The 24,235-nt window shown below is 32.4% G+C and overlaps 1 protein-coding gene across 1 annotated transcript; it reads right to left on the bottom strand.

The window, feature by feature from the left end:
* Positions 1-17,946: 17,946 nt before the first annotated feature.
* Positions 17,947-21,414, bottom strand: LOC147397381 (shikimate O-hydroxycinnamoyltransferase-like). Its single transcript, XM_086452972.1, has 2 exons — positions 20,948-21,414; positions 17,947-18,886 (listed from the first exon to the last, which is right to left on the bottom strand). Exons 1-2 carry the CDS (start codon positions 21,377-21,379, stop codon positions 17,987-17,989), a joined length of 1,332 nt encoding a protein of 443 aa, XP_086309098.1. The 5' UTR covers positions 21,380-21,414; the 3' UTR covers positions 17,947-17,986.
* Positions 21,415-24,235: the final 2,821 nt, after the last annotated feature.

Genomic DNA, 24,235 nt, shown 5'->3' with positions numbered 1-24,235 from the left:
AGAAATAAAAAAAAATACCTTTCCGATGCAAGGACTTTATTCCCTCAGATCTGACAAAAAGAGCTCCTTGTACCGTGCTCCCTCGCTTCGTTCTATTTCCGGATTTGACTTCGGATCTCCGAGGTAAGGTATCTCCTTGTTTTTGAATCTGAACTCTTCAAGTTCGTTGCGGATTTGGGGGTGTTTTTAGAAGGCTTTTGGGTGTTTTCTAGACTAAAATTGAAGGAGGGATGTTAGCTAAGGAGTTGGGACTCCAAAATTAGGGTTTATGGGGGGCTAAGGGAGCTTCTAGACCTACTTCTCCTAGGGTTTATCATTTGATACGAAAATAGGGTGTGAGCACCTCTATTTATAGATGTTTTTTAGGGTTGATTTGGATAGAGTTAGTGTTTAATTAGAGATCTTTTAATTAGAGTTGTGTTTTAGTTAAAATTGTTTTAGGTAGAATTGTGTTTTAATTAGAATTGTTTTAGGTAGAATTATTTTTTAGTTAGAACTCTATTAGATAGAGTTATTATTTAATTAGATCTCTATTATGACTTTTGGTCTTATTTGATTGACTTTTAATGTTTTGACTTTAGTCTTAATTGATTGACTTTCAATATCTTGACTTTAGTCTTGCTTAATTGACTTTAATTTTGACTTCAGTCTCACTTGATTGACTTTAATACATTGACCTTAGTCTTGCTTGATTTACTTTTGGTTTTTGGAGAACCCCCCTCCATTATTTCTTTAATTCTTTGGACCCCCAAATTGAGGGGTCCTTAAAGAAATATCCCACGAACCCTCAACAATTTTGCCTGAGAATCCGATTAATCGATTTTTAGGATTCAAAATTTTAAATTAATTTCATTAATGTTTAAATTTAATTATTTAATATTTTATTTATTAATTTCGGAATTTTTTATCATGAAAATTGTGAAATTACCGTTTTGCCCCCGAAGAGGACTTTTCACGTTTCAAGTCAGTTTTTAATGTTCTAGGATGTTTTAGAATCGGTTTTTCGTAAGGAATTCAATGGAAATATTATTTTGTATTATATATGAAATTTTTTGTGTGAAATGGTCGTGAACTTTATGAGGGGCATTTTCGTAATTTTGTCAAATTCTGTGAAAATTGGTGAAATGATTTATTTGGTTTCGATTTGTTGTTTTATGTGTTTGAATGAGTTCTCCTAAGCGTAACGTAGGCTCTAGGGTTGTTTTGAGGTTAGGGGTATTTTGGTAATTTGATAGTTTTTAGTGATTTTTATCGTGAAGCTTCTTTTTGGTTTGCAAGATGATGATTTCTATGTTTATGGGGTCGTATTTACCTAGCGTAGCGTGGTTTCTAAGTTTTGTCAGTTCGAGATACCTCATCCGGATTTCTGAAACATATCTGGTAACAAAATAAAGCAATGGAATACACATCCATCATTGGGAATCATTGCAATCGGGTTGACGAGTTGATTAATCAGGCGGATGCAAAAATGGGGTGTCTACAAAGTGATTCTAGTAATAGGAGAATAAGTGTCAAAAAAATCAATGCTTTCTTTTTGTTTGTACCCTTTAGCCACTAATCTGACTTTATACTTATCTATAGTTCCATCAGATTTTAATTTTATTTTAAAAATTCATTTACAACCAATTATTTTATTATCAGGAGGTAGATTAACTAATTTTCAAGTGTTATTACTCATAATTGAATCCATTTCACTATTTATCGCTTCTTTCCAAAATGGAACCTCACGTGTTGAAATTGTATCTTTAAAAGTTTGAGGATCTCCTTTTAAGAAAAAACTAATAAAATCATATCCAAAGGATATTGTTGTTCAAATTCTCTTGTTTCTCCTAGGTTCTATATCATATTCTTGTTCTCTAGGTTCATTATTAGATAATTCAATGCGAGATCTCTTTAAATATTTTTCAATTTTATCCTTACAAGGATACACATCCTCAAAAAATTCAATATTCCTGGATTCAATTATAGTATTAGGATTAATATCATTTATATCATATTTATATACAACAAAATCTGTACATACTACTATTAATAGCATATCTAATAAAAACGCAATATATCGTTTTTGGACCTAATTTTGTTATTTTAGGTAAAGGTACAGTCACTTTAGCTAAATACCCCCACACTTTCATGTATTTAAAAGTAGGTGTTCTACTTTTCCAAAGTTCATAAGGTGATTTTTCAAAAAATTTTAATGAAATTTTATTTAAAATATAACAAGATGTTAATAGGACTTCTGCCCATAAATTTAAAGGTACACTTGAACTAACAAGTAAAAAGTTTAACATGTCTTTTAAAGTTCTATTTTTCCTCTCTGTTACATCATTCTGTTGGGGAGAATAAGGCGTAGTAGTTTGGTTTATTATTCAATTTTCTCGACAAAATATAGCTAGAGGATTAGATTTATATTCTCCTCCTCGATCAGATCTTAAAATTTTAACTTTCTTTTCAAATTGATTTTCAACTTCAGATTTATAAATTTTAAATATTTCTAATGCTTCATCTTTACTACTTAAAAGATATATCATACAAAATCTAGTGCAATCGTCAATAAAAGTTATGAAATATTTTTTACCGCCTCTAGATTGAACATATTTCAGATCACACAAATCAGAATGTATTAATTCTAAAGGTTTTGTAAATCTTTTAATATTTTTAAAATATTTTCTAGCAAATTTTGATTCAACACAAATTTCACATTTTTTAGATATATCAATATGCATTTTTGGAATCATACCACTATTTATTGATTTGATAAATGATTTATTATTAACATGACCTAATTTAGCATGCCAACTATTATAATACTTAGAAACATAAGCAGAAGAAGTAATATTATTAATAAAATTAAAAATTACATTGAGTTTAAATAACCCATCACATAGATAGTCCTTGCCCACAAATATTTCATTCTTTGTAATTATACATTTATCAGACTCAAATACCATTTTGAAATCTCTCTTACTTAAAAGAGAACCTAAAATCAGGTTTCTTTGAATGTTTGGAACGTGATACATGTCATTTAGAGTTAGAACCTTGCCAGATGTGAAATTCACATTCACTTTTCCTTTTTCGATAACCGCGGATGTGGAAGAATTTTTCATGAATAATTTTTCATCTCCAACGTTATTGTAAGAGGAAAACATGCCTCTCTCAGAGCATATGTGTTTGGTGTCTCCCGTATCCAACCACCAATCATTGGTATTTTCTACCAGATTCACTTCTAAAACAACCGTTGATAGGTTTTAAGTTTCAGTCACATTGGTTTGTTCATGTTTCTAATGGTGTTGCTGATTTTTTCTTTTGCGATAGTCCTTGACCCGGTGTCCAAGTTTATTGCAAAAATAACAATTTCCCTTGATTTTTTGGATATTAGCTTTTAGACTATGTAATATTTTCTTTACATATTTTTTCTAGAATCCGGGTTTGAACTTTCTAGTGAATTTAGAAGGTTCTTCTTTCACTACATTCGCTTTAGAAATCATAGAATTTGTTTCACTCTTCTTCTCATTATTTCGGCTATTCTCTTCAATTCTATGTCTTATCACTAGATCCTCGAGTCTCATTTCCTTTTTTTTATGTTTCAAATTATTTTTAAAGTCTTTCCAAGATTGTGGTAATTTTTCAATTATCGATCCAACTTAGAATCCTTCATTTATACTCATGCCTTCAACATGAATCACATGAATAAAGATTTGGAGTTCTTCAGATTGTGATACAACTGACTTAGAGTTTACCATCTTAAAATCTACAAAACGTTCAACAACAAATTTCTTCATGCCGGCATCTTCTAGAGTATATTTCTTTTCAATAATATCCCACAATGTCTTGGCAAACTCAATAGAAGAATACACCTTATAAAGAACAGTACTTAATCCATTTAGGATATAATTTCAGCACATGAAATTAGAATGTTCCCATTTCCGATATTCGGTTTTTTTGATTTGGTCCTCCTCATCATCATCTAAAGAAACTGGTTCTTAAGTGATGATATGAGCCAAATGTAATATTGTTAAATAAAACAACATTTTCTGTTGCCTAAATTTAAAATTATTTCCATTGAATTTATCGGGTTTTTCACTGTGCACGGAATTAGAGATTGTCTCCATAGAAATCAATAATTAAAAAAATATTTCGTTTAGATTGTTATTACTTAAGTACTGATTTCTTATGGGTAAAGAGAAAAGAAGTTAGAACAGATCATGAGTTTCAATTTGAATGTAATATAAAAAATATTTCCTAAAAAAATGGTTGTGGCGTACACAAAACACTGTCCTAAAATGAAATTCGCCCCGGCTACGGTACCACAGTCTGTAGGCGTTCGTTATGCAAGATTCATCAACCCACGTATCCAAAAAGGTACTCTAAATTGGAACATAACTTCGAACTTGATGATGTTGTGTGCTCTCACAACGAAGAAATAAATATGTACTGGTAGTCGAAAAGTATAATAGCAGAGAAACCAAGTGTGTTTTTAATCAACTAAGCATTGGATATAAAGAGAAAGTGACTGTTTAGAATAGTCACAAACCTATTCGTATGTGCTGGTTCTGAACAGATACATTGTGTTGGTTTAGAATATACACACTGGTTCAAAATAAAATGTCTAAAATTTTTAAAAATTGAGCCTTGATAATTAAAGCAAAAACGAGCCTTTGTGCGCACCCACGTGAGGTGTAAATTCGATATTTTGCACCCCCCCTATGCGCACACATTAAGATTTTCGGATTGGTGGATCCAAATCCCAATTGGAACCTTGGGTTTTCCTCTTGGGTCCTCGTGTGTGCGTGTGAGCCTGCCCACCACTTCTATCCACTTTAAAGCTATTAGAATCACAACTATTTAAGAATTACAAATCAATTCTTCTCCTAGTCGATGTGAGACTAAAATTACTTAAGGCAAAAACAAAACTATCAACTAAACTTAAAGCAATAAAGTAAAAAGTATAAAACATAAAGCATAAAGCATAAAGTAAACATGGGATTGAATTTACCCCATGATTAAAGATGATTTTACCAAATGGTTAAAACTAATTGAATATTAAAGGATTTTCAAATACAAAGGTTTGTTGTGTAAATGTCTTGTATTCTATTGCGCTACGCAGAGTTGCGGGGGTCTCGTTCGAAAATTTTAAGGAGTATGAAAATGACAATCCTATAAGATTTTCCTAAGGGGTTTTCTATTTTAGGGAGTTTTACTTGTTTTGGTAACTCTCGGTTATATAAGTAGAGATCTCTAGGACTATAAAACTTAATAGAAAAAATAGTCATTGTTATTGTTTTATTCCGTGGACGTAGGCATACTGATGAATCACGTAAATCCTTGTGTGTTTGTGCGATTGTGTTATCTTTGCTCTTGCGATTTTTTCACAAGATTTATCAAATAGATAGAGTTAAGGGTTCAGTCGGTCATCCAACAGAGTTGAGAGGTGAGGTTTTGACCTAAATCACAAGTGAAGTCAAGAAGATGAAGGGAGGGAAAGGAAGACAACGTGATCCCCTACTTCGTGCTATGATTTGGTCCAAATTGTAAAAGACAATGTACAACTATATATTTTTTTTTAATTGATTTGGTACAAATCGTGGAAGACGACTTATATATATATATAAATTTAGAGAAAGAGTTAAGTAAATTGTGCTAAGGATTCCAATCTTGAGAATTTATTTACTAAAATTCCCATTTTATTTTTCTTAAAAATTCTCAAAAAATTATGATTTAGATCCCTATGGCATCTGATCATGATTTGGTTGCCACATTGTGCTGCAGTCACGGATATCAATCTAACTTAAAAAAAAAAAAAAATTATTTAAGAGGATGGATAGTGGATACCCTCTTTAATTCTTTAGAGATTATACCATATTTATATGAGAAGGATTTTGAGAAGTAATTTTCTCTTTAAAAAAAATCAAGAGATTGTATTATAAATATTTAAACAAATTATAAAAATCAAAATAATAAGAATTATTAAAGATGAGTTTTAATAACATCTACAATGTATTAAAAATTGAAGGGAATTGGATTGGATAATATTATACCAAGTAGCCTCCCACATGCAACTAAGTAAAAGAAACCAAGGGCAGGTTAAAGGCACTATCAGAGGAAGATAAATGAGATAGTTGGACATTAAAATATGATTCATGATAATCTGACTATCACACGTGTGTACCCAGTCGACTATCTCACGTGATAAGTTTGAGAATCGCAGATCTGCGTTCATGATTCTCACGAGATGCACATTTTTATGGGAAAGCCACAATGTGATAAAAGCTTATATTTGACGGCCTTGGGCCGTCAAATTTCATAAAATTCGACTGACCAAGAGGTCGAATTGACGTCGAATTTTTTCAGTGTCAAATTTTTTTTTCAACGGGTCGAATCTGTCAAATTAATGAAGGATGAGAGAAATTCAACAGCTCTAAGCCGTCAAATCTGGGAACATCAAGAATTTCAACGGTCCTAGACCGTCAAAATTCGATTTCTAAAATTTGTGGGCCTTGACCTGTCAATTTTTTCTGTAGAATTTTCCAGTTTTCACATAGTGAGTGCAGCCGTGTATCCCCGTGGGGCGCAGATCTACAACTCCCTCAAGATACTCTTTTTTTTTTTTTTTGGCCACACCAATTTTGTGCAATTCTTTGATGGTTTATATAGGAATTGGTGTGACATTAAATAAAGTTGATGTGAGCAATAGCATCTCTCTTAATTTATGAGAATTGCAATTGCTGTACCAATTTTTAGTAACGCCAAATTAAGATAGTTGGAAGTGCCGTATTACTTTTTAGTAACGCCACACCAACAGGGTGCAAATTTTATTTGGTAATTTATATAAGAATTGGTGTGATGTTAGTAAAAATTAGTGTGGTGTTAGTAGATTTCTAATTTATTGGGATAGGACCACAGAGAAGTGGCGACAAAAGACCCATGGGACCATTCGTACTCAAAGAAAGAATCTGCACATGGAATTATTGATTACAAGTTTTAACTTTAACATTTAGTTACTTTAATAATAATTACATTAACAGTGTTGCATGGATCAGGTCCGGATCGGATCGGATCGGATCATGTTCAATCTGGGACCAGTCCGACAAGGATTGGATAGGATCAGAAACCAATCCAATAAGAAACAAATCCAATCCATTCACCTCGGGATAGGATCCAACCTAGTTAATAATTTAAAAAATATAAGTAAAAACATGACATCTGATATAGTTTAAATACTTTTATCAAATCAGATCTTTATTGAATCTGAAATCCTCAATTCAGGTCCAAAGTTATTACATTGAAATATGTAAAATTTTTGGCCTGACAAGTCTCTTACAAAAATAAAATTCGATATGTTCAATTGAATATTATGCAATTCGACGGTCACATTCATGTTGAATATTTGGACGTATATTTCACGTTTCAATAAATATATATTGTACCCCAATATTTTTAAATTAGTGAGATGCCCTTTAATCTCTGTCTTTACCTATAGAATAATTAACAACGATTGACATCCAAAAGGATTGAATATGGAGGGCTTTAGGAAGAAAAATTACATGTCTTTTTATAATTTTTCATTAATTTATTAGAGAAGATTAAGATCAAGGGGCATGACATATATTTTATAACACATGTGAGTATATCAAATATTTACCAAAATATGTGAGTAACTACTTGTTATGTAAATGATATAATTTTCTTAAAATTTTAAAAAAAGATTTTTAATATTTAATAATGAAATAATGCTTCAATTTTTTATTTTTTTAAAGATAATATTTTAAAAATAGACTTTAAGTGATTCATTTTTTTTTTTTTAAGATACAAAAATCTTTAATTCAATATTTTAAAGAAAAAGATGACATCCGATGCTAATTTATTAACAGAAAAAACACAACGCAACAAATTTTATTCGATTTGCTAGCATATACGTCAACGAATGAGGCCATAGTTATTTAGTCTATTTGATAAAGAAATTAGAGGTTAAATATCTCCTTAACCTTGATTGTGACCTTGTTATTCCGAATAGAATTCCAAACATATAATATATTCGAAACCAAGATCCTTACGCTTGCTTTTTAAAATATTTACATATTTTAATAATATTTTCTTAGTATTATATTGACATATGAGTCTACTTGACTTGACTTACCTAAACTCGATGACTACTCAAGTAAAGTTTAACAATTTTTAAACTATTACTTTGGTCCTTCTTTTGTTAGAATTAAATTTCAAGTACTAATTTGATGGGAGATTTTAATATTTTTCGCCAAATGACTCGTATCAGCGTCATAGATTCGATATGTTACTTAATATTAGATACACCCTTACATTTTGGTCAATATTAGAGGCATCCCTCTATGAAACTAATATTACGTTCGATATCCAATAGATGGAGAACTAGGTTTGGACCCACATCAAGCTAGTTCTCCATCTATGTTGTGGGGCAATTCCATTAAAGGAGAGTAGAAAAACCTGTTTGATGATTGACTTGAAGAAAATAAAAAAAGAAATTAATGTCGTCAATTAGGTCATATATTTTAGAGAGTTCTATTGTGCAGACCTATCTGTTTCAATTTTATTACCAAAACTCCCTTACTGTATCAAGTTTGTTACCCAAACAAACCTTATTTTATGAATCACGCTACCACGACTAATTTAGTAAGATTTTAAATCTTACTAAGGACCATTGGGCCCACATGGACACTCTAATTAGCAATCCAACAACACAGCAAAAAACTTAGATTTGACAAAAATTATATATATATATATATATTGAACTTGATAGTAGATGTTGAAAATGGATGGATATTGAACTCCCAAATTTAAAAATAAAATTTAAAGATAAAAATTAATTATTTTTTTTTATATTTGAAATTTATTTTTAAAATTCTTAGAATTTTGTCTTTTATTATATTATACGCAGATCATGTTTTTGGACGCTACAAATTGATGTGATTAGAATCCACTCCAATGTTTGTTAAATCACAAATTAACCTAAAAAAATTAGAAATTTACGACGTGGATCCCACTTCAAGATTTGCTCAGTAACAAACTTGATAAAATGAGGTTTGGTGGGTAACGAACTTCATAAAGCAGGGTTTTCTTGGAATTGTCAAAATTTTAAAAGAATTTTTTTAATAAAAATACAATAGCTAGATTTGTCGAGTAAATCTCTCTATATTTTATATGATTAAGAAGATTTGATTTTGATTAAATGTGAAAAATAATGATCTTTTCCAAATGAGAATGACAACCTTATCAAATTGAATCAAACACGTATTCGCAGCCCATCACGTGGAACATGGACTATATACAACGCTTAGGTGTAAATCAAATCTAGGTGGGTCCCACTGAATTCTCAGCTTTATTAGAGAGAAAAGATTCCAATTCTACTTATGCATTTCTGCCACCTAGATGTAGTTGTTTCATTTGTGTACCAATTTTTGTTGTCCTTATTATCGTGTGATGGGCCAAGTTAAATGTACCACTATTCATGTTAGGATGTGATGGGCTTCTTTATAATAAAAAAAACAAAACAAAACAAATTTTGTATTTGATAAGAAAATAATGAGAATTTGAGTTAAAATTTATTTTTATGTGAATCAATTGAGATGGAAAAAAAAGATTGAACATGTAAAATTTAATTTTTCTCATAATTTTTTTTTTTTGAATAATAGTGAATGCATGAGGTTGAATATACGACAAGAGCACATAATCATATATCTTTTTCATGTGTATCCCGATGAAAAAGATTTAGGATTATGTGCCCTTATCACATCAGTCATATATCAAAATCACGTGCTTTCGTTATGATACTATTTTTTATATTTTTTAAGTCTATGATTTCATATTTTCATGAAATTCTATTTTTCACCCAAAAATGATTTTTCACCCTTAGTTTATTTTACATCATAATCACTCCTTCGGCAGGAATTAAAATCCAATTTTTTTTTCTACGAATTTTTCATAACTGTTGTTTTCTAGAAATTCATACTTCCTTAGAGAATAATACTAACCTGACTCAACAAATAAAAAGATTAAAATAAACAAACTGACATGGCAGTATAAATCGAACCATTGATTTTTCCTTGAGTATCTCGAGGAAACATTGATTTGAGTGTTTTTATTTTAAGTACGTTTAGCACGGCTCTTCCTTAAAAGTAGTGGACTGACTTGTGAAAGGGTACGTGTCACTTTAGAGAGAGATTTTACCCGCAGACCTAACTTTTGCACTTATATTACCAAAAACTCCTTTCTTTGGGGATCTGATAACTCAAGGAACCATATTTTATATTGTTTGGAAGCTTCCAGAAGGATGTGACACAACAATAACCACAGTCTTGTTTTAGACCAAAGAAAATGACTAAACAACCATACATTCGACCTAACCCGCGTTCTTGTATTTGTTTTTTTCCAAATAATGTCAAAGTGACCTCAGGAATGGTCCTCACATAGCACCTCCAGACATGACAGTATATGAGAATCATAGATACTTTATCTCGTCTCTCAAGAAAATAGTATTTACGATTCTTATCTAATTTTACGTCAAGATGCACAATGTGAGGTAGAATCTTGAGAACACTCCACCACAATTTTTTTTTTATTTTTTTATCAATCAAAATCCGTTGTTTTCATCCTTTAAGAGAAATTTAATTTTTTAATTATTGAGACACTTGAAAACTCATTGAATGCTAAAAATTATCATCTCAACGGTGAGTCGAGGCATTCTATCAAGATGACTTATAGGATTTGAGAAAAAAAGCCAATTTCCCATAAATTAGTTTTAATTTTCTAAGAATTAATAAATAATTTTTTTAAGATGTAAATTTCTTAACATCCCCATGGTCATAGTCACAAAATTCACTCAATTTTTTTTATTTAATAATTGATGAAATACAGAAATTTAAAGATTGTGCGACTTTATTGGAGATTAATCGGACAAATCGTTAAATTGCTGACTAAATAAGTGATTCGAGATTTAATCGGATAACGTGACCACCTTAATAAAAAAGTTATTTAATAAACCTTGTCAGCGTCAGTTTTGATATGATGTCTTAACAACTTTAAAAAATATCTTCTTTAATGTACTATCACCCTATAAGATTGGTTATTTTTTAATGCCCCCTAACCTTCACCTTTCTTTCTTAATACCCCTTATTTCTTTCTTAATGTTCTCTTACCCATAAAAATTTTTCTTTCTTAATGCCCCCTCACCTTTTCTTTTTTTCATAATTCCTCCCACCCTAAAAAAAAAAGGTAGAAATCCAAATCATGTGCTATTGAAAAGGTCATACTTAAATTTCTAACTCTTATGATAAAAAAAAATATTATTATAATATATATTTTTTAATTTAGATTTAATTTGTAGTGTATATTAAAAGTGCACATATTTTTTAATACACAACAAAAAATCATTTATATAATCTTCTAAATTTTAGCGATTTTTTTTTTTTTTTACGAAATATTTCCGAATTAATCGAACTAACCCGTTGAATAATAATCGAATCCAAATTTTGTTTTTATGTTTGAGGGTAGCATTCTTGTCTTACTGCCCGTCTAGCAAGGTCATTAGTTGTCAACATGAAGTTGATTGATTTGAACCTAAATTATGGGGGTCCTTTTAAACACTTCACACGACTTTATGTATAATAACTTATTTTTATAATAAGATGACTGTTGTCTTTATATTTAACTTTAGGGATACTTGTACTATATTAGTGGTGCAATGTCATGGCCTTTATTCTAATATTGAGCATGCATCACCTTGCTTTAATTTTATTTTTTTACTTTTGTCGATACTTTGATTAGATTTTTTTTATTATTATAACAACCTATCACGTGGGACCATCTGATGGAAACAGATCCTCTCCAGCATGTTTCTGTAGCAACCTTGTAGCACACTTTCAAAAGATGAGATAGAGTTATTTTAAAAATATTAACATCTCTGCCTCTTGTGATCATGACTTAAAATTAATTATAAAAAAATAATTTTTTTTTTAATATGTAGATTCATGTCTTTAAAGATGAACAACTACTGAACTCTCCAGATTTTAAGTGTGAGATTTAATTTTATCACTGATGTGGCATTTTTCCAATCGTTTAAAATATGCTATAAGGTTGCTAGAGGAATCGTGTGCTACAGAGGATCCGCTTCCCCATCTGATAATGGGTCCCACCACCCATATAATTACCTGATCAAAACGTATTTCTTATTATTTTAAAATTTTGATCAACCTACTTTAGTTATTTTACTATGCGAAAAGATTAAAGCATTCAAATTTATTTTCTTTGATCACCACATAAAGGCATTCAAATCGCGTGGATTGGACCATTTTGTCGATCTTGACGCCGTATGATACTTTCTCCAACTACTAGACACCAAAGACTGGTCAAGTCCTATGCACATGCTTCAAAACCAGAGTTGTTATGTTGTATTATTTTATTTGTCAACCTATTCAATATGAATTAGTTTATGATACATTTAAGATGTATGGAGATAGACCAAATCATGTTTTTTGTTTTATAAAATTAGATCATCTAACCCACCCATGGGTTGCCTAAGTGGTAAGGGTGAGCACGTGAAGTGTGGGTTAGGCGCACGTCACGGGTTTGATTTCCCTCTTGGATTTTTCTCATGATTTAACTGGGGGACCATGGCGGTGGGTTGTTGTGGTAGTCCTCCCCGAGATTAGTCATGCGCGCAAGTTGGTCCGGACACTCGATAATTATGTGTTCTACTTGTATCCATTTTTTTTTCATATTTAATATTGAAGGATATTTTGATATTAAATATAAGAATAATGATGAATGGGCATGATAAATAATATGTGTTTTGTACGCGGCTGATGTGGCAAAAGCACAGAATCACAGATCTTTTTTCCTTTTATATCCTGAAAAAAAAATCTATGATTTTGTACCCTTGCCATGTCAACCGCGTATAGACAATGTATGAATTACCATGTGCATTCATCATGACCCTAGATATTTTAGATACCCTTTGTTTGTTTGTTTGTTTTTTTTTTCAAACTAATCACATGTGCCACCTTGACCTTGTTCTTCTTTTATTGACTAAAAAATAATACTAAATACCATCATTTTCAACTTGTAACCAAAAGTCCTGAATATTTTCTTAATAATACTAGTCCTGAATCTCATCATCTTTTACTTCAATCATTTATTGTTCTTTAGATATTGATTTTATGGTTGAAGACTAGGATCAATTTTTTTACTCTAGATGTTAGAGATGAATGCATTTAAGAAGATAAATTATTTTAAATTGAAGACAAGGGTAATGATGTCATTTTATAATAGTGTATTAGAAAATAACGATGTCAAGGGGCCATGTAGGTTTTGGTGAATATTTAAAATACTTTATTTTAAATTGATGACATTACTTAAACTTTGGTCTTCTCTCATAGACTAATGAAAATGACTTAAATGCTCATTTCTTCACCCTTTCCCCAAATTCAGCCATCTTCAAACTCCTCAACCTTACCATTAGTTGTAGTTTGCCTCCCCTAAAAGAAAAACCTAGCTCCACCCTGGCCCCACCTTCTTGTGACTTCCAAAAACATGATCGGATGTCACTGGAATGTAGATCACAAAATTTTAATAAGTTTTATTTTAAATTGACATTTGGGAGTTCGATGGTGGTCCAATTTCTATACTTCAACCAAACCTACAACACTTTTTATTTATTTATTTAATTTTTTTTATTCTTATTCTGATGTACGCCATGAACTTTAGAGGGTTGACGTGTTATTTTGCCAAAATATCAGTTCATGTGGGCTCACGACCCTTAGTTAGATTTCAAATCTAAGCGAATCACGCTAACCTTACTCTTTTGTTAGTCTCTCGAGGAACAAATTTGTCCAAAGATATGTCATCAATTTGAAAATATAGGGGATTATGCCCTCAAAAGTGGTAATATATGTTTCAAAAATGCCCATGTGATTAGTTCCTAAACTTTGTAGATTTGTAGAAAGGATGAATTGTTGAAATATCAAAATCAGTAACCTTTTAAAATTTCAAAATAAAAGTCATTAGTGGACTTGACATGTTGAAAATTCTAAGATAGATTTGGTAAGCTAACATGGTTCCTCACGCCTAATACTAGAGAACCTTCCATGATGCTGGGTTTATTTCTAGAAGCTTTGGCTCGTCGTAACTCGTAACCTAATACAAGACCCTTCCACGATGTATCCAGCTTCAAAGTTTTTCCCATCAAGATGCATCTGGGCCCTAATTATCTCCCATTTTCTAAGGTGTATTTAATGCATCTTAATGTGTGCCTAAGAGCACAGATTAACAAAACCCAATTATCTCAACCATACTAACTAAATACTCCTTTAAAAAAAAAAAATTGGCTTGTTTAAAACGGGTTTAGTACTTCTAAAGATTAAAACAATAATAATAATAAAAAAATACTCGTTTAAATGTTTTAAATGTATTTTTTTACGTTTTAAACACGGTACTTAAAAAAAATAAAGATAACCCATTTTTGCACGTCTATGGTTTATTTTTATGACCTATGATAGTTTGTTCTTTAGTTCATTGTTCAATGTAGAATTTGAGTATAATGCTTGATGTTATAATTGTTTTTTTCAATAGTGTGTTCTTTTGCTTAAAAGATACATTGATGGTTAGACTATTTTTATCATCATAAAATATATATAATTATATGTAGGAACATATTATCATAAATAGATATTCAATAATTTTTTTTTGCTCACAAATATATTATAAACTTAGAAGGCATCTTATGGGGCGCTTGTTTTGTTCCAGAAGAAACATGATGGGTCATTGCGACTTTGTGTAGACTACCGAGCGCTGAACAAGGTTACAGTCAAAAATAAGTATCCAATCCCACTGATTACCAATTTGTTTGATCAACTTGGGGCAGCCAAGTATTTTTTCAAATTGGATTTGATATGAGGTTACTATCAAGTACGGGTTGCAGAAGGAGATGAGCTGAAAACCACATGAATACGTTTTTTTCTATATATATATATATGTCTAAATATTTATCGTTTTCCCTTAATTTTTCTCGTTTCTTTCCCGTGTTGGTCGATTTTCTCAAAGTTTTCTCTCGCCATTTTAAGCCCGTACTCTAACTTGGTGACTATGATCTCAACTACAAACAAAAGCTATATAGTGTTTGCTCAGGTTTTACTCTTTCTTTTTTCTCCCTTAGCAAGGGATTATATATACTTTGTAGATAAAAGAAAATTTTATATTATTATATTGCCTCAGTAACATAAAATTATATATATAAATTAGAATCTACCAAAAAAAGAAACTTTCGAATAATTTTTTTATTAAATTGCAGATGATTTCTACATTGGAGTTACAGTCATTGCATAGAAAAATAGTTATAATCCAAGTAAAACATGAAAATAGCCAAAAATTAAAAATTACTAAAAATAATAAAAAATGAAATAAATTAATTAGCCCTAGAAGTAAGTAGAATTGACGATGCATGATTCTGACTTGTATAACTAAAGTTATTAACAAAACGAAACATTGTCAAAAATAGCAAATTTCTTAAAAAAATAGGGTAAATGAATGAATCAAGCCTAAAAATAAAAATTTCATTGCAAAGCATTGGATCTTGAAGATCTTGATGTTTCCATTCAAGAATGAATTTCCTCGAATGATTTTTACTCAGTCATCCGTCTGGGTTCGTGGGCCTAGGCCTTACACTTGGACTTTTGGCGATTCAAACGTACCATAAATTCTTTTGCAATTTATCCTACATCAGTTCCCCTTCACTTGAAAAGAAATCGATCCCTAGTTATGTTGTAATAAAGATCCTAACTCAAACACCAATATAAAAAATTTGGTTTTTCGCAAGAATACCAAATTCACAGGTCTCAAGATTTTTAATTCTTTACCAATCAAAGATTAGATCCATTTGACACTCAGCCCTATAAATTTAATGCTCTAAATTGGGTTTGTGGAACCCAAATTTGAAAATTAAATTCGATGGTGAAAAAGAATCCTTTTAAGAAATATATATATATTTTTAGTTCAAAATTTTTTATGGTCTACATACATGTTGCACAATATCATTATTTGGGTCCTACATGGACTTGCGGTCATATAGATAAGAGACCGTTCGGTCCTTATAATTTAATGAATTCTTATAAGAAAAAAAATTGAAAAATACATATTTTAATTGTTGAATTTAAATTTTAATCTTGAGAGTTCAATAACTGTCCATTTTTATAGTCATTTGGACCGATGTGAGAGTTTAGCAAAATATAATTATAGTATTGGGTCCGGTTGGGTGGTGCTGGGCCCGACTTTAATTTAGGTTGACATTGAGCCCCTAACCCTTGTTTCTTTTGGGCTAGGGGGCCCAATTGATAGCTCTACAAGTAATTTTTTATTTAACTAATATTACTTTGAAGTCCTTGGTCATTCCTCGTGCCAGTGCACGTGTCATAGAGCCAAACCGTGGACAAACCGTGGACTCGTCTACTCTTGGTTGCCCCCACATGGGCAAAATCCAGGCTCCGCCCCTGAGGCCCCCACCCTCACCCCCCCCCCCCCCCCCCCACCCCACACACACACACACACACACACACACACACACACACCATATGTTCTTATTGTCTCAATGAATTATAACAACTACTACTTTGTTTCCCACCATTATTGCCCATGTAAAAGTGGGGAACAGAGGATAGATGCCATAGTGGTACCATCGTGGAGTCAGGTCATGTCTGTCCTTCGTGCTCAAGACAAAGAAATTACATTGAGAGATTATATTGCCACACCAACTTTTGCTAATGCCACCCCAATTCATATGTTAATCATTGAAAGTTGGTGTGGTATCTTTTGTCTTTTGTTTTAGTTTAACCTAGGACTAGAATTAGGACTGCAACCTGGGCAGGTTGAAAGGTCAACCAAAGTTGTAGAACCCTTAATCTGAGCACAACTCAATCTGACCATCGGGTTAGAGCTCATTAATCTAAGTTCAATTTGAGATTGTGCTTCTAAAATTGGGTTGAACTCGAGTTAGCCTAAGTTTGGTAATTTTAGATGGGTTGGGCTCATTGAGGAAGTCTAATTTCATCTTGATAAACAAATAAATTTTATTTTATATTTTAAAAAATGAATATAATATAAAAAATAAAATCAGTAGTAAATAAATTTGCACAATACCTCCAAATCTATTAATTTTTATATTATAATTTTGTCCCCTTAGTTTTACAAATATATTTAGGAAGAGAAAATTAATATTTTTGTAACAAAATAAATAAAAATATATCTTTCATTGGGTTCGGATTAGCCTGCCCAAGCTGCAGCCCTAGCTGGAATCCAAAATTTGAACCAAAACTGACCCAAAATTGGACCTGAATCCAAATCCAGCTTAAACCGAGCCTAGATTGATTTATTTAGTTTGGGTTCGGTTTCACCTAATGGAAAGCAGATTGAACCAAGACTAAAATTTGGCTCAAAGTCAAAATCAAAATTAAACCTGATTGAAAATTTCGAAATCAGTTGGTTTCCAAGTTTCATCAAAAGCCAAAGATACCCAATTTTGGTTTGGACACGATTCGAGCCACCCAACATTCATTACTAGTTAAACCTCCATGACCTTGAGATTGCATGTAAAAGCTAGCTTGAAACATGTTAACTTAATAGATTGTCAATCTTTTAAGAATCCCATACCTTCAAATAAAATGATAATCAATCTCAAAATGTTTTGTAAAATAGGATACTGATATTATTACAACAGTCACTGGTTTTGATTATAGAAAGAAACCTAAGTATGTTTTGTAGGATTAAAACTAGATTACATTGATGTGGTTATTTGTTTTGTCTTTTATTAATGTCCTAAATTTGGAGGTTTTCCTTGATTCCTTAGCACACATGTTTCATTCATGAAGATTGGCCCAACTGATGATGATTGGCACTCCTTAGGCATTTATATATATATACATATATAGGGAAATGTTCAGCAACAAACATTTTGGTTGAATCATCACCTTTACTACATGTTGTAGAGATATTCTTTGAAGAGTTCCATGTGATCAGAGTCCAGTGAAACGACCAAAGATAGGCTTCCATCGTTTATTGGGCTTGGAATCACAAATATTAGACCCTCGTATAGAATTGCTCCAGGCCCCATGTATATTGGCCCCCCCCACCCAAAATCTGCATCATGTATTGGCATTCGACTCCAGCTAGTGAACCCTAAATTCGGGCACCTAAACGAGTGAGGTCCTCGAACAAGGACCGACAGATCTTGTTCTAGCTCCAAGTAATCTAGAGCAGATCTAAAATACTCATCATTTGCACAGTCCAAGGTTTCGTTTATTTTCTCCACTGCATAAACTAGGTGATTCGACAAGAGTTCACCTGAAGTTGCCTTAGGTGTCAAATGGAAAATGGCATTGCCCAAGTACCCAAGCGGGAGGGGAGGATGTAGGCGTGTTCGACCATCCACTGCAATAGACATATATAACTCTTGATCGTCTTGGAGATCGCGTGCCTTGGTAACGCAACGCCACACGTGCCCCGCTAACACCTTGTAGGAGGTGAAGGTTATCCCGTTGGATTCTTTTCTACATTTTTCTTTAAGGATATTGATATGTTCGCGTGTGATCTTGAATGTAGCAATGGCGGTGTTACTCAGACTGGTTTGAGGATTCGGTGTTTTACGTGACAATTTCATTGATGGTGGGGGATGATGTTCGATATGGGGAAATGTTGGGGTTGGTGGTACTCGGGCATGTAACAATGTCCGATAAATGAATGGCGGGAACTTGATGTCCAGTCCTCGTGCGAGTTGGGACCATGAGTTGACAAAATCAGTCCCCGAGGCTCCATCAGCCACCGTGTGATGCACTGCCACACCAAGTGAAACGCCACCGCATCTGAAATATGTTACCTACTCACATTCAAAGTTGAGTAAGTCCAACAATTTAGAAAATATCAAAATAAGTTGCTTATTAGGTTATTGTGTGTATTTCAGTTAAATTCGAAAACCAATATAATTTTCATAGAAATGATAGAAACATACTAAAATTTATATAAATATTAACTTCTTTTTTATTTATTTATTAAAATCACAGCCTCCAACACTTTAATGTTAAATCAACAAAAATGTGGCACGTTTCAAACATTTGCGTAGCCCTGTTTGGATACAAAGTAGAGAAAGTAGTTTTGAGAAAAATCAAATTGTAAAATGTACATTAAAAAGTACAAAGTACATTAAAAAGTAAAAAGTACTTTTATTTGCTTTTTAAAATGTAAAGATTTTTACATTTTAAAAGTAATTTTTAAATTTATTCCAAAGTTTCCTTTAGTAATTTTTGTATATATCAATAAAAGCATCTCATGCAGATAAGATAGCAAAATCACTTCACACCATTCATTTCCAAAGCGTTTGATTCATTTTCGGGTTTTGTTAACGTTCAGACGCATTAAATACACCTTAGAAATAAACATTTGAGGGTAGTTTAGTAATAAAAAAATTTACAGGTATTTTTTGTTGTAGGAAAATACATTTTGAAGGTGCATTAATTTCACCTTAACCTGTGCCCCTACAACACATGTTAACAACACCCTTCATTTTAAAAGCCTTTGATCATCTTTTTCGTAGAAGGGCATGAACCTTATAGGAAAATGCAGCAGTAACATTGAAATTGACATCGTTTCACACATTGTTGAAGTGGATGTGTACAAAATCGTAGATATTTTTCATGGAGATACAAGTGAGAAGCATCTATGATTCTATGCACACCAATGTGTGAAATGATGTCAATTTCAATGTCACCTTAAAAAGGTGCAAAAGCTATAGGAACAAGATGATTTAGTCTCGGACCCCGTTTAACATTCTCCATCAAACAAACAAAAATAATGATAGGTGATCTCATAGTTTTTAGTATGTGAAGATGTATTGTTAGGTGCTCCATTTTATTTTTCCATTGAAGTTAAATATCTGCTCGAGAGATAGTTGTCCATACATTGATAAGGGATGTATGGATTCTCGAGAAGAGAGGAGCCCTGGTGGTCCCCCTTGTACTGATCAATGACCTCAACTTTTGCAAGTGCTTACACCTCTTGTTTGATTTGGTCAAGTGGCCTAACCTCTAAACTCGGGAAAGTGACTATTTTAAAAAAGGAAATGGGCCACTCATAAGCAGACTTGCTATCTTTCAGATCTTTTATTGTTGATCGCCAAGCAACCAACAAAGCTGGGTGCAGAAAGAGAAGGCCTAGACAGGGGTGGAGCCAAGATTTAACTCATGTGGAGGCAGCTAAATGTAGAAAATTTTGTCTGGGGACAATTAAGAGTGAAAAAAATAGTTGTGAGAGCAACTAAAAGTGGAAAAAAATTTGTGGGGGCAATAATGATAGATTTCTTTATCAATCATTAAAATCTGTCGTAATAGCACATTAATCCATAGAATTTGACTACTCTTGTGGGGGCAAGTGCCTTAACTTTAAATCCACCCCTAGGTCTAGACTACTATCATTAATGAGCTTTATCATTTTAGAAATCAGAGTAAACCTTACTAAGATTACTTACATTATTTTCTAGTGACGCATTTTTATTTGGAATCCCTAGCAGCCCAACCGTCACTTGGTGGAGAGCCTCAAACCAAGTTTGATCTCCATCAAACCAACGGTTAAGATGGGAGGATAATCCTAATTGATTAGAAAGATCTCCAAGAAATCAATGGTTTATCGTTTGAAGTTACAAGAAAAAAAAATCCCTACTTTTTAACGGAAAACATGGTAATTTTCTATTGATTTAATAGGTTAAACATCATAATTTACTAACTTGACATTCTTTGTACGCTCTCTGCTTTGGCAGTGCAATCGAACGATAGATCTCTTACCTTGTGTATCGCAAAGAAAAAGATCTATGCTTCTTTGCACTGCCATGTAAGGGAACGTACAAAAAGGATTAAGTTATCACTACTCTCCTCACAACTTGACTCACTTGAAGCAGGACGATAGGATGAGAAGAGATATCCAATGAGTCATCAACTTTTGGAATGAGTTTACTGAGTTCCTGAGTTGGAGCAAAATCACCAAGATCATCGAGATACGAGTCAGTGTAGGCCTCGACAAAGAGAGCACCCTCACCATTGCACACTATCTCCATCCTACCATCTTCATTCCTCCGTTTAAGTCTACCGGCAACCGGATAAAATGGTACAAGGACCTTGCTTAATGCATCCTTTAACACGTCAGCATTGAAGAAACAATTTGAACCGTTGGGTTTGTAGAAATACACACTTGGCATGTAGGTTCTAAACAACTGGTCGATGTTTGAGGTCCACAAGACCTGTTTTGGTGTCTCTTCTGAAGGACGGATCATACAAGATTCCTTTTCTCTCACTATCATCTTCTTTGCTGCAACAAAAGACATGAATTTTTTTTTGTGTTTTTTGAAGATGAAGAGAACAAAAGGGAGAGTGTGAGCCTTGAAGACTTATTTTGTATGTTTGACAGAAGAAGGTAGTAAGGCCTTTAAATAAATATGGTGAATTTATATTGACACATCAGCATTTTACTATAGCACACCAATTGTTTTTAGTGTGATAAGAAATGTGTGATGGTGGGAATTGAACCAAATGTAAGTACGACTTGTGATAATATGAATCGCCACATGGCATACTCAATAGACTCCATGACGTGACAAGTTTGGGTATCGTAGACCTATAAGTCTCACGATAAATGAATGCACTTTCCCATCTAGTGATTTGATTTTAGTATTTTTTTTTAATCGTAATCAGGGGGATTATGAGGGCTCCACCCTTTTATTGAATTTGAAGGGCTATATAGCCTTTAGAATTTGAAAGGAGAACTTTTATAGATATTAAAAAAATTAGTAATATATTTATTGATTTGCCAACACGCAAATCTTTTATATATATATATATGGACAGCGTTATTACGACCCCTATTACGACTCACATTGCGACACACCGTTTGTCTTATATGGGCAAAAATGTTTGGAATAGGCTGATTTTTTGTGAGGATGGTCTCTGTGATGAGGGGATCATCCTGGCAAAAAATCATCCCATTCCAAAACTTCTAACCCCATCAAAATTGATTTACAAAAATTGGACGGTCTATAATTTTTCAACAAAAATTGGACGGTCTAGAAGTTTCATAATGAGCTGATTTTTGACAAAGATGATCTCCTCACCATAGAGATCATCCTCACAAAAAATCAGCCCATTCCAAAGATTTTTGCCCATATAAGACAAAACGGTGTGTCGCAATGTGAGTCGTAATAGGGGTATATGGAACGTGACCCTATATATATATATATGGGTCACGTTCCTAAGACTCATATTGAGACTCACATTGCGACACACCGTTTTGTCTTATATGGCAAAAAATGTTTAGAATGAGCTGATTTTTTGTGAGGGTGATCTCTGTGATGAGGGGATCATCCTGGCAAAAAATCATCCCATTCCAAAACTTCTAACCCCATCAAAATTGATTTACAAAAATTGGACGGTCTATAATTTTTCAACAAAAATTGGACGGTCTAGAAGTTTCATAATGAGCTGATTTTTGGCAAGGATGATCTCCTCACCATATAGATCATCCTCACAAAAAATCAGCCCATTCCAAATATTTTTGCCCATATAAGACAAAACGGTGTGTCGCAATGTGAGTCCCAATATGAGTCTTAGGAACGCTGTTCTATATATATAGGTTCAAGGGCCATATGAGAAAACATATGTAAAAATAATGTAACATTAATAAAATTTTAAAATATGTGTTAGAAATTTCGGATTGAACTGATTTTTTGTGAGGATGATCTCTATGATGGGAAGATCATCCGAAAAAAAAAAATCAGTCCAATCTGAAACTTTTAACCCCATTAAAAGTGATTTAGAATGTGGACCGTTGATTTTTTATCAATTTTTATCACTAATTTGTAAATCACTTTTGATGGATTTAGAAGTTTCTGATTGAGCTGATTTTTTGTGAGGATGATCTTTTCATCATAGTGACCATCTTTGCAAAAAATCAGCTCAATCCAAAACCTCTAACCCTTATTTTGAAAAACCATTGTTTTTTCATATGTTTTTACATATGGCCCTTGAACCGCCCCCATATATATATATATATATATATATATATATATATGTTAATTTGAGTTGAATTTTCAAATAATAAAACATTTTATGTTGTAAGGTCCACAAAAATCAAAACAACACATTCTGCAAATTCGTTTTAGATTATTAAAGTATTTAATGAGATTTTAATAATCTAAAATATCTTAATCATGTTTCTCACAACCTCTCTGCAAATTCGTTTTAGATTATTAAAGTATTTAATGAGATTTTAATAATCTAAAATATCTTAATCATGTTTCTCACAACCTCTCTTCTAGAATTTATCATCATCACTGCATGAAGATTAACAAACAAGTAAAATTACTTTTCTCTCCTTTCAACATTCATTCTCTCCAACGACGATGTTAAATAATTAAATGCAAACTAGAGACAAACTAGAGAAGAAAAGAAGATAAGAGATGGAGACAATAACCGAGGAATTAAGAGAGAGAGAGAGGTGCATATCTTCAACAACATTTCCAAGGTGATTAGATGGATTCCAAGGAAATCAGATACTAAAATGAAATCTCGTTATTAAGATCCTATTAGGATTGCTAGAAATTTGGATTAAATCAGTGTCGATATGAGAAGATTTAGATTGATGTTGATCCAATGAGATAACTTTTTGGATTTGAATAAGTTATAATAATAATTCAACTTAGAACTACTCCAATAAGAATTGGAGTGATGGACTATATTCAACTTTTGTACCAGTATATAAGATCCAAATTTGATACCACCACCTATTGCATCAAGTCCATATCAGGTGAAAATGTCAGCTTTCTTAGTTGGTTAAAATCTGTGAGTGTTGATTCCATGAGATAGGTTCAAAACCTATTAACCAACCAATTACTCCAAAAAGCCGATTTGTTGGAGAGTGTGGGAGAACTACAAATATAAGAGAGTCACATGGCTTAACTGAGGTATGATAGAAAGTGGAGGAAAATATACACTCAACACTCCCCATCACGTGAAAACATTCAAATCCGTGACTTAATGTTTTGATACTATGTTAACCAACCAATCATTCCAAAAGACAGATCTATTGGAACGTGTGGAGTCAGATCATGTCTGTCCTTCTTGTGTCGTGACAAAGAAATTATATAGAGAGATTATATTGTCACACCAACTTTTGCTAATGCCACTCC

This window comes from Akebia trifoliata, chromosome 8 (genome assembly GCF_017979445.1).
Source record: "Akebia trifoliata isolate Shusen 1 chromosome 8, ASM1797944v1, whole genome shotgun sequence".
In the NCBI taxonomy this organism is placed as follows: domain Eukaryota; kingdom Viridiplantae; phylum Streptophyta; class Magnoliopsida; order Ranunculales; family Lardizabalaceae; genus Akebia; species Akebia trifoliata.
The sequence above is the reverse complement of the archived record's forward strand: the minus strand, read 5'-3'. Positions and strand labels throughout refer to the sequence as shown.